This window comes from Tachypleus tridentatus, chromosome 13, assembly GCF_004210375.1.
Source record: "Tachypleus tridentatus isolate NWPU-2018 chromosome 13, ASM421037v1, whole genome shotgun sequence".
Taxonomy (NCBI): Eukaryota; Metazoa; Arthropoda; class Merostomata; order Xiphosura; family Limulidae; genus Tachypleus; species Tachypleus tridentatus.
The window spans coordinates 112,698,047-112,709,948 of record NC_134837.1 but is presented as its reverse complement, the minus strand read 5'-3'; the positions used below and the strand labels follow the sequence as shown (position 1 = coordinate 112,709,948).

At 31.6% G+C, this 11,902-nt stretch overlaps 1 protein-coding gene across 4 annotated transcripts in view; it reads right to left on the bottom strand.

The window, feature by feature from the left end:
- Window positions 1-281: 281 nt before the first annotated feature.
- LOC143240951 (uncharacterized) overlaps window positions 282-11,902 on the bottom strand; it is a 74,995-nt gene continuing 63,374 nt past the window's right edge. For all 4 annotated transcript variants that reach the window (XM_076484257.1, XM_076484255.1, XM_076484254.1 and 1 more), the window contains exons 16-20: window positions 10,921-11,057; window positions 7,754-7,831; window positions 7,477-7,570; window positions 3,885-4,338; window positions 282-2,034 (exon numbers count right to left, since the gene is read on the bottom strand). In XM_076484257.1, coding sequence (XP_076340372.1) covers window positions 1,922-2,034; window positions 3,885-4,338; window positions 7,477-7,570; window positions 7,754-7,831; window positions 10,921-11,057 — 876 coding nt within the window. In that variant the 3' untranslated portion in view covers window positions 282-1,921. The remainder of the gene's footprint in view (window positions 2,035-3,884; window positions 4,339-7,476; window positions 7,571-7,753; window positions 7,832-10,920; window positions 11,058-11,902) is intronic.

The following is an 11,902-nucleotide window of genomic DNA, read 5'->3' as shown; positions in this document are numbered from 1 at the left end:
ATCTGTTGTCAACACTGACTAAGCTATCAGTTATATTCAGAACTTACCACTGCAGTTGATGTGGGTGACAGAAAAATGTCAGTACTGCTACATTAAGTAAATACAATTTATCATTTTTGTTAATGACAGTGTTACCAGTCATAAAGTGAGCTACAAAAACTTGTATATACAAGAGTAGAAAAGAATGATAGCATTATTACAAGATTTTATTTAAAAACAATAGCACAAAATCTGTTGACTTCCTTACATCATCAATTTAATGACCTAGTGAAGTTGTAACCATGTTACTTCTTTTGTTTTTTAAACCAAGTTTTAATTCCCATGTCAGTCTAACTTACTATATGTAAATGTTGTTATTGTTGTTACTGTTGCTAACAGTAGTGTCAAGGTCAGTAAAAAAATTGTGTTGATAATAATAGTCTCTAGTAGTAATTGACTACAAGCTAATAGCAGGGTAAAGATTAGTGACCAAAAGTCGAGACCAACAGTTGTCATTATTTATTCCAACATTTATCAATAGTAAGTGACCTCAAGCCAACAAAAATTTGTCCTTCCTCTAAGAAAAAAATCCTCACAGAAAACCACTGACAAAGAACTATTGGAATGGACAATACAAGCACTATACTACTGAGGTAAAGTTCACTAAGAATAAATACAACAGAAACTGATAACATTTGTTACAATGGAAGAAGGTTAACCATTAGAACTGGAAATCAGAAACAATGTAACACTTAATAAATATATCAGTAATGGTTTAGAAAGAGCTCATAAAACTATAAGTGAGAGTGAATTATATTACTTTAGCTGCTGAGAATGTTTTAGGCCAACAGTTCAGTATTTTGTACTTGTGTTGAGCTTACTGTCTTTTTGAAAAGAACTCACTTAGAAATAATATCTTGAACATATTTGATGATGGAACCCGAGTATTTTTTGGTCAGCTGAAAAGAAACCTTACATCAAGACATTTCACTTGTTTAGAATATTTTTGCTAGTTGGTAAAATGTAATGTCCACAACTAGTGAGAACTACTTTGACCAAGTGAAGAAGCTTTGTTGAAGAAATGAAACATCTTAATATAGAATTCAGGAGAAAAACAAAGACATGATTATTAATAAACAAAGTGTTTGTGAAATGTACAACTGTCTTCATTTTCCCCTTCCAATTCTGTAATAATGGACTCTTAATGAAGTTCCAATGGTTTTAAGTATCAATTATCTTGGTACAGAATTTCTATCCAGTTGCCCAAGGAAAGTGAAGCATTACAGAAATTGATAAAATCTTCCTTTTAACAGGAGTGAAGCACCTCCTTGACTTAAAGTATAACCATCTGTGTAAGTCTTAAGTCCTACAGTAATTCAACAGTCCACCTTCGAAACACATACCTGTTCTACATGTCGTGGACTTACCAAAAACATTACCAAATTAAAATAAATACTGTTTACACTGAATCATTCTGATTTAAGTTTTACACAAAATATATATATAACAATATCACACAGCACATCATACATTTTGCAACAAAATATATGATAATATTCACTTTTACAGTAATATATATATATATATATATATATATAGTACAAACAAAAAGCCTGCTGGGAGCAAGTTCTCCAGAACTAGTAACTGAATTCATTTATAGGAAGACAGACAATAAAAATTTGAGTTACACAGAAAAACCTAAACACAGCAATAAAAATTTTTTTGCAATCAATCAGTTAAACATGTTATTGACAATAACAGAGAATTGTTTTTCTACTCTGAAAACCTAAAGATATATATATATATATATATATGAGATATATACAAAATACAATATTGTCAAACACTATATTTGAGCAGTGTTAAATTTCTCAGTACTTTTTCAGTCTCCAACTCTTCATAACCATCCCAATAAAAAGCTAAGGGTATGTAATGATGAGAATCAAAACATATCTCTAAGTTTGGAGAGTCCAGCTTGTACGTAATGGACTAAGTCTATGAGAGGGGTGTCTAATGATATTTGATCAAAGTTTGAATCCAAAGCAGCAAAAAAATCTGGAAGAATTAAAATCAACCATAAGTAAATATGTTCATTTTTCTCTTACACAGCAGTTAAAGATAGTTTCTTTATGTAACCTCTATCAACCCGGCTATCCTTTACTATACATGACTAAGTTTTAGTGTCTTACATTCAAAATTAAACCACTTTTTGTTTATATTATACCATTTAATACAACATAAAACCTTAACTAACAACCATGTTTTAATAGTACATGAGTGTTAAGTTTATAATATCTACACAAAAATATTAAACAAGATCCTGTATTTCTCCTAGTATGACACACAACATATTTCCCTTAGGCATCTCGTTTTCTCTATTATTTCCATTACTACTCAAAAGAGTAAAATATTATATGTAAATTACTCACTATAGAATTGTCATTGCTGAGTCAAACCATAACTTTTATAGCGTTCAATTTTGTTTATTTACAGAGCTATCAGTATGAAACCAGATCCTTCTTCCACACCCTCCTGTCATATCCTCTCTTTGAGGATACTTTCATAGTATTTCCATATGTTTAAATATATATTATATATAACCAATAGAAAGTCAAGGTTTTCATCTATCAAATGAAATATTACATGTTGATTAAGATTAGATTAGGTAAAATAATAATGATACAATAAAAATGTTTCACAAGGTACAAGGTAAACATACATGTAGCACATAGGTAATGTGGCCTGCACATGGGCCGAACAACTGAACTTAAAATGGTGGGGTTGTAGTTAGGATGTATAACAATAAAATATAAGTATAAATATGTGTATACTGTTACAAGTTTAAAGCTATTTAAGATAAACAAATGTAGTTTGCATGTTACAATTTTAAGTCATTTTGGAAAGAACAAAAGGATAATTTTTATTGGTGGTGGTTAAGAGGTCAGTCAAATTGACCAATTCCATTAGGGTAGAGAAAATAAGATAAAATATAGTTTACTTTAAAAACAAAAACGTTTGAAATATATTCAGGATGTTTGGAGATTACACACAGGAAGTGTGAGATTTTTGAGATGAGAATAACTATTTTTAATCTTAGGATATAAATTATTTTACACGTGGACTATTCAAAACAAATACTCAATATATTAATAAACAAATATTCAGATTAATTTTTTAAAATATTTCACTAAAATATGATATTTTTTGTGTGAAAAGACTTAACAGTATTAACTGAAAGATTATGTGAAGACATACTATACTAAAAGTTAAGTATTAAATCTATAGAATTTTAATGAGTACAAAGGTCACATGATGAGTCAAACTGACCAAGCCCATGATGAAAAAGTTAATAAATGTACATTTATACATGTCAAACAAATACTAAGTCAGAAAAACTGTAAAATTACATTCACAATGTTAGTAAAATGTGTGAAGAAAATCAAATATACAACCCTATTTTTAATTGTAGTTATTTCTGACTGGTTTTTATTATTAAAAGTGTTCTAGGTTTAGTACAATGTTCATTATTTAGTTAACATAGAAATAAAAACAAATAATTGTACAACTTACATTATATGTTAAAAATGTAAGTCACAGCAGAATAAAGAGAGAAAAAATCACATTATGTGCTGAAAACTGAATGTAATAAAAATATTATTCTTCAATATTTAAATTATAGAGAGATTTATGCAATAAATAAAGATGATAGAACTCAATAAAACAAAATGGAATGTAGGTTGTGTTGAAGACAAGTCAGAATTCAATAACAAACAATGTACAATAGGCATTATGAACACTAGAAACACATTCTCCTGCTGGTTTGTCTCACAAACCATCACTTTATAGTGATACTTACAAACATGTATCCTTTACTCTTTTGTTTCTATCCAGTGTACAACACTTACCTTGTGAGTTACAATGGACAATAAGGTAACGTGCCTGTTCCCACAGTTCATGACACATGTGAAGATTTGTCAGATGAGCGTTTTGTTTCTGTAGCAAATTGTACAAGTGCTGGGAAATGCTGATAGTAGTTAAACTGCTGCCACAAGGCCGCAATGGACCGGCATGGCTCGACACCGATGATGGCATAGCAACTGCACTAACCGAGCGAGTTTGAGACACAGCAGTTCCAACACCATTCACTTCACAACTAATGTAGCCACTGCTCTGAGACCCCACTGAAGCTACACTACCAGCAGGAGAAGGAGTTGGAGAATGAGGTGAAGCAATCCCATCTTTTATAGTTCCACTGCAACTCTTCGGTTGCAGCGGAGAAGGCTGTGAGAAACGACAACCGGGATTTGGCGTGTGGCTGCTCGAAGGTAAAGGAGACTGATGCGAGGATAAACGACCTGTCTACATAAAACAAACCACAAAAACTTACACTTTTCCACTAATAAAAGAGTAATAATCAAACATAATAATGCACAGATGGAGGTAACAAATAAACAATAAACTAAAAAAATAAGGCAATAAAACCAATACAAACCTTAAGACAGCACAAAATGCCAAAGATATATTGTACATAAATTAATTCTTCATACTGTCTGAAGGCAAAACAAACATAAATCAAATTTAGAGATACTTTAACATTTTGTAGAAATCACTACCTGAATCTGATGTGGAATACTTTATTCTAAATTTTTTTGACACACTCAGAGGATACTAAACTTAAAATGCTTTCAAGTTCTTTTATTTCCCCAATGTTTGTTGTGCTTCTCAAGCAAGGTAGTTCCACATACACTCCACAATAATGTTTGGAAATCAAACTATGCAAAAAAGGGTTTAAACTTTTATAAGAATGTTTCACTATCTTTAATTTATGTTTTCCAATATTACAATATTCAAAGATGATGTTTCTCTTTCCAAACATCCTGAAGTAACAACATTTACATGTTTGTATTGGACATATCAAGCTATAATTCATCCACACACAGGATGGCTCACTTCTTGAACCTCCCCTCCACACACAGGATGGTTCACTTCTTGAACCTCCCCCTCCACACACAGGATGGTTCACTTCTTGAACCTCCCCTCCACACACAGGATGGTTCACTTCTTGAACCTCCCCCTCCACACACAGGATGGTTCACTTCTTGAACCTCCCCTCCACACACAGGATGGCTCACTTCTTGAACCTCCCCCTCCACACACAGGATGGCTCACTACTTAAACCTCCCCCTCCACACACAGGATGGCTCACTTCTTGAACCTCCCCCTCCACACACAGGATGGTTCACTTCTTGAACCTCCCCTCCACACACAGGATGGTTCACTTCTTGAACCTCCCCCTCCACACACAGGATGGTTCACTTCTTGAACCTCCCCCTCCACACACAGGATGGCTCACTACTTAAACCTCCCCCTCCACACACAGGATGGCTCACTTCTTGAACCTCCCCTCCACACACAGGATGGCTCACTTCTTGAACCTCCCCTCCACACACAGGATGGTTCACTTCTTGAACCTCTGGACATTTAATTCTTCTTTGGTCATTGCCTTTCAGCAACAAAAGTTTTCATTACTGCACTGTACTCCTTTCAGCCCTTCTTGGCTTAATCTGATTTGGTTCACCACAGAGTAACTTCTGCACCAAGGCAGCTACTAGATAAAGTCTGTCTCTGACAGAAGGTACCTAACATTCAGTCTGTATGCTCTACTGTCTTGTGACACACACACACACCACTAATCATGGTCTGTATGCTCTACTGTCTTGTGACACACACACACCACTAATCATAGTCTGTATGCTCTATAGTCTTGTGACACACACACCACTAATCATAGTCTGTATGCTCTATACTGGTCTATTGCCTTGTGACACACACACACCACTAATCATAGTCTATACACTCTATAGTCTTGTGACACACACACCACTAATCATAGTCTGTATGCTCTATAGTCTTGTGACACACACACCACTAATCATAGTCTGTATGCTCTATAGTCTTGTGACATACACACCACTAATCAGTCTGTATGCTCTATAGTCTTGTGACACACACACCACTAATCATAGTCTGTATGCTCTAGTCTTGTGACACACACACACCACTAATCATAGTCTCTATGCTCTAGTCTTGTGACACGCTCACACCACTAATCACAGTCTGTACGCTCTACTGTCTTGTGACATGTACACACCACTAATCACAGTCTGTACTGTGATTACAGTACTAATCTACTGTCTTGTGTCACACACCACTGTCTACAGTCTATCATCCAATCACTTTATAATGATTTGCTATTAATGAAGTAAAACATTATACTATGAATATCTAATCAACAGTATACTAAGGTATTATGTTTAATGCTGTAGTTGTCTCAAGAATTTAGATTTTCTTTTTAGAAATACTTAACTATAAGAACATATAGAATAATGGCTGAAATTATCTATAATATCAACTATTTTCTAGAAAAAATACTCAATAAAAAGAATGTTCTATAAAAAAATGTGCACATTTCAGAAAAAGTAGCTTTTAATGACATACTTCACAGCATCATTAACAACATAATGAACAATGATAGATATTTAATTTCATATGATAATTTTCATTGTAGAATATTATCCACCGTGGAACTGATTTGTTTCATTTATAGAATGTTCTCACTGCAAGACTGGTCCAGCATATTGAACATTCTTTGCTTCATACTGGTTTTGTTTATAGAATGTTCTCACTGCAAGATTGGTTCAGCATACTGAACATTCTTTGTTTCATACTGGTTTTGTTTATAGAATGTTCTCACTGCAAGACTGATTCAGCATATTGAACATTCTTTGTTTCATACTGGTTTTATTTATAGAATGATCTCACTGCAAGAGTGGTTCAGCATACTAAACATTCTTTGTTTTGTACTGGTTTTGTTTATAGAATGTTCTCACTGTGGGACTGATTTAGCATTTAGACTGTTTTTGTTTCATACTGGTTTTTTTATATACAGAATATGGATATTCTCTCTAAGACTGGTTTTGTTTTTAGAATGTTCTTTATTGGGTACTGGTTCTGCTATAGAATGTTTTTCACTTGTTATACATTTTGTTTACAGAATGTTCTATGCTGGGTATTGACTTTGTTTAAAGACTGATGTCTCTTGGCTACTAGATTTTCTTGCAGAATGTTCTTTGATATTGACCGTGTTCACATAATGTTTTTTGTTTAATACTAGGTTTGTTTACAGAATTGTTTTCTGTTTGAAACTCATTTTATTTACAGAATTATCTTATTTACTCTGGCTTTATTTGCATAATTATTTTTGTTTAATACTGCCTTTGTAGAATGATTTTTTTGTTGCCTGGATTTTAGTTTACAAAAAGAATTATTATATAATTGAAAAACTAGATGTAGAACCAGAATAAGATAACAAAAATAAACTACAATTCAAATAACAACTTCAATAATAGCAGTTAGGGCAAGTTGTTAAACTGTTAGTTTTCAAGCAATTTTAATTCTGTATCTTTAAGTATACTTAGCCCTCTTGTAATGTCTTACTTTGTGATATTCATTGATTGACTTTTGTAGCTCATGAACTTCTGGTCTTCTTAGCTGGTAAAGCTTGTAGTACAGTAACGACTGACAACGTAAACTAGATAAAAACATTGTAGGTCAGCAAACAAATTCTAACAATATGACTAACTTATTACAATACTCTAAGAAAATTACAATTATTCTGTTGTTAGAACTTTGTTTAAACTATGTGACTGTCATTTAAATAATTTTCTACTTTAGTTTTATCACTTTAACAAAACCAAAATCAAGTTCTTTTTACCTTAATACAGTCAATCTTTTATCTAAACTACAAGAAGAGGAACTGTGGTGCATTTTTTGGAACTTTAACCATATGCATCTGTAAGAAATAAAAGACAAATTAACAAATAACACGGTTCTCAAATAGTGTTAATAAAGTCTATAAAACACAAATTAACTAACACAGCTCTTAGATATGATCAATAAAGTTAATTTGTGTTTACTGACTTCTCTTTGGTTCATATGGTTCATAAAGTTAGTAACACAAATTAATTAACACTGTTCTTATATATGGTTAATAATCAATAAAACTAACAACACTGCTCTTAGATACGAGCCAATAAAACACAAATTAGTCAACAACACTGTTCTTAGATATGAGCCAATAAAACACAAATTAGCCAACAACACTGTTCTTAGATGTGATTAATAAAGTCAATAAAACACAAATTAACCAACAACACTGTTAATAGACATAATTAATAAAGTCAAATATCCCATGTATAACACTATTAACTTATTCTCAAAAGAATATATTGAAGTACTACTATCCTATTTGTATGAAAAACATCAAATAATTTTAAATTAATATTACATACTTTCTTTGACTTCTTTGATATTATCTTTCACATCACTTCTGCAGTAATACTTTCAAAACACTTTTATTACATTACCTTCACAACATTTCTGTGGTAAAACCCTCAATACTTCTATGATACTACCTTCATAACATTTATGTAGTAATACCCTCTTACACCTTTACGAACACACTTAAGACCTGGAAACATGTAAGCAACAATGAGGATATGACACCAAACAGCAATGTGGTTTACAGAGTTTACTATTACTCAGAATAAACCATGACATGCTGCAAAATTTCAAAACAGAAAAATACCATTGAAGTTTCAGCATTGCTATGGTACACTTGACTGTTAAGCAATCAGAATGACACTATCACTACTGTGGTACATTTGGTTGTTAACCCTTCCAAGATGGATCACAGGTCAAAGACCATGTCATCATGTTTGTTAACTTGTATTTAAAATGTTATTGAACTACTATTTATGAATTTCTCCTTCAGTTTAGTATCAAACTGTAAATTATAATTCAAATTTTCATATTATACACTACTTAATTTAAAAGTAAATATTAAAGAAATGCACCTAAACACTATATTTTGACATCACAAACATCTATTTCAAACCAGTGCTGCATTCAACATGCTACGTGACACAAAAATCAAAGTATAGTTTTGTACAAATTAGGAACTCAACTGATTCTGAAAAGCTAGAATATAAAATAAGAACCTCTTCTATTTGCTATGCTATATTTAGTGAGTCAAACACAGTGGCTCTGCTCACCTCTTTCCATTTTTGGAAATAGTCTCTTCTATGTACTTACTTTCTATAAATAGCATATGAATAACCAATCAGAATCTCAAAATACCCCCTTAGTGATTTTTCCCACCATATTACCACATAACAGCATTTTCTCTTTGTTACAAGATAAGCCTTTAAACTAGTATTTGAATCTTTAAGTCTGTTTGTGATTTCATATATTTTTTTTAGATACAGATACTTAATAAATTACAGTGCAATTCTATAGTATCAATAAGTAATTTATAATTTTTTGTCACTAAAATGTGTATATAAAACCTAAAACAATTATTACATTTAACATTCTCCACATGGGAAATTTCTTACGGCTTATCAAACTAAGACAAACAACAACAAGTACAAAGGTCTTCACTAGATGAGATAATTGTGTACTTTATTTCTTTACTTACTTTTGTATGTTTTAAGAAAATAAGATTAAAAACCCATTTGTAAATAATAATAATAATAATACACACACACTCATATATGATGTATTATAATCAAGATCTGACTGTATATTACAAAATACTAGCCAACTAAAACACAGCCAAGACAGGGTCACTCTGTAAAAACTAAAGGTCAGTTTTCTATTAAATATGGGAACATTAGTGCACATGCTCTGCATCATTGTAATTTTTGTGTTTTTAGCCAGGCACAACTGAGAGGATAATATAATAAAAATAATAAATCTATATAAATGTATATAGTTATGAGAGTCAAACTATTTCATCTAAACATTTATATTTCCATTTTATACTCTGTAGTCACTCAAAAACAAAAAAAGGCATAATTTATATTGATTTCCTAATTTTATATGGTGACTACAGTATCATTCAAATTGACTGAACCCAAACAGAGGTTTGTTAGCAAAAGTAACAAAATATAAAGTTTTTTTTTAAGAAATTTTGATAATACTATCTGGAGATAATAAGGATTTCACATGTGAAATTTTAAAATTTTCTGATGCATAAAAGTATTTTTAATCATAAAATGAAAATTACTTTGAAAGTTGAATAGACAGTAAATGAAAATAATAAAGTCATGATAAAAACACTGCTCAACAAACCATAAGACTTAATAGAAAAAATATTTTCCATATGAAAGCATTTCATTGTTTACTGATAATCTGACAAATTTTGTGAACATATGCTTAATAATTTAAAAGTAATAGAATGAAAACTAAAACAAGCAAACATGGTTATGAAGTTGGCTCCAAGGACTGAGCCCATATTGAAAGAGTTAACCAATCAGAATGACACTGTCACAACTGTGGCACGTTTCACTGTTAATCAGTAAAGTGACACTGCTACTACTGTGATACACTTGCAATTAGAGACACTGTCATGGCATACTTGACTGTTGACCAATCACAGAAGTTTCATCACTGCTATAGCACATTTGATTGTGAACCAATCACAGTGAAGTTTTTAACTAATCAGAAGCCACAAGTAAGACAGAAGAAATGTTGTAATTAAAATATCAAAGGAAAAGATCTTATATGGATAAGACCTACTTAGAAGTGAGGATATCTGGTATGTACTTCTTGTTATATCTACTCATGAATATTTCAAGTTTATTTTTTGCAGTATAATGATGTGTAATAAAATCTACATATAAAATTTGTGCAAAATAATTTTCTTCGAAAGACACCACCAGTCCTTTATACAGCAGTGATATCCAAAAAGTATTTCCTACATATTCATGCACCAACAGGAGCTGTGCCATGCCACTGTTGTGTCCAGAGCTTCAGTAGAGAAAGCAAGTATTAAACCTAAATTTGTTGGGTAACTATGCTGGTGGCAAAAGATGTTACCTGAGCAAGTCTAACGTTTCTTTGTACATGATGTAAATCCTTTCACCATCAAAGTGGTTGTGTTCCATTGCATTGCCTGTCAACATGAAGTTACACACAGCTTCAAGGTACTTCACAGCCTGAATGGTTAAGGTAATCTAAAGTGAATTAAATAAGCCAGTTAACCCTTTTAATATGGATTGGTTAAAAAGTATGCATCTATGTCAAAACCTTTTCTTACAGTTATATTTAAAGTTAAATCAAACAAGTTTATTATCAATGTATGTTAATAAACCTGGAATCAAAATGGAGTACACAATCCAAATTTCTATACTAGCTTAGATTTGATTCATTAGTTTCAAAATATTAAAATAAATTGTCAGTCTTCACTTCTCTGTATGATGTCACTCTCCTCCAAACTGCCCATTTTAGGTATTGTTTCTGCCCTTATTTGAGATTTAGTTTTAATAAAAATCTAGGTCAGATATCAATACAACATAATCTATTGTTTAACTGAGGTATAATTCACAAGGTTAAACAAATGTTATGCCCCACTATTATAACCTATTTTTCAAACAGGAAATCTGTTATTCTTTATATCAGAGAGGCAGAAGTAACACAAGTAATTGGATCATATTTAACCAACAGTTATAAAGCTAACTCATTCTGATGTCAGAATTCTGCCTTCAGTTTCATCCTCCTCTACTGCTGAATTACTTGATCAACCAAAGGATTTATTTTAATCCACTTACAAAATATTGTAACAGTGTGTTTAAAGAATAGCATTTTATTACTTATAATTTTACTGACTTTCTACTTAAGCTCTAAGTTCAATATTTGAAACAATTAACAATTTAGTAAAGTACCAAAATTAGGATTAACTCTTATCAACAAAGGTACAATACCTACACATATGTACTAAATTTCTTGTTCTTTGTGTATATTATTCAGTTATTGCTATAAAAGTAACTGACAAATACTGTAAAATGTCTTCATTACATAA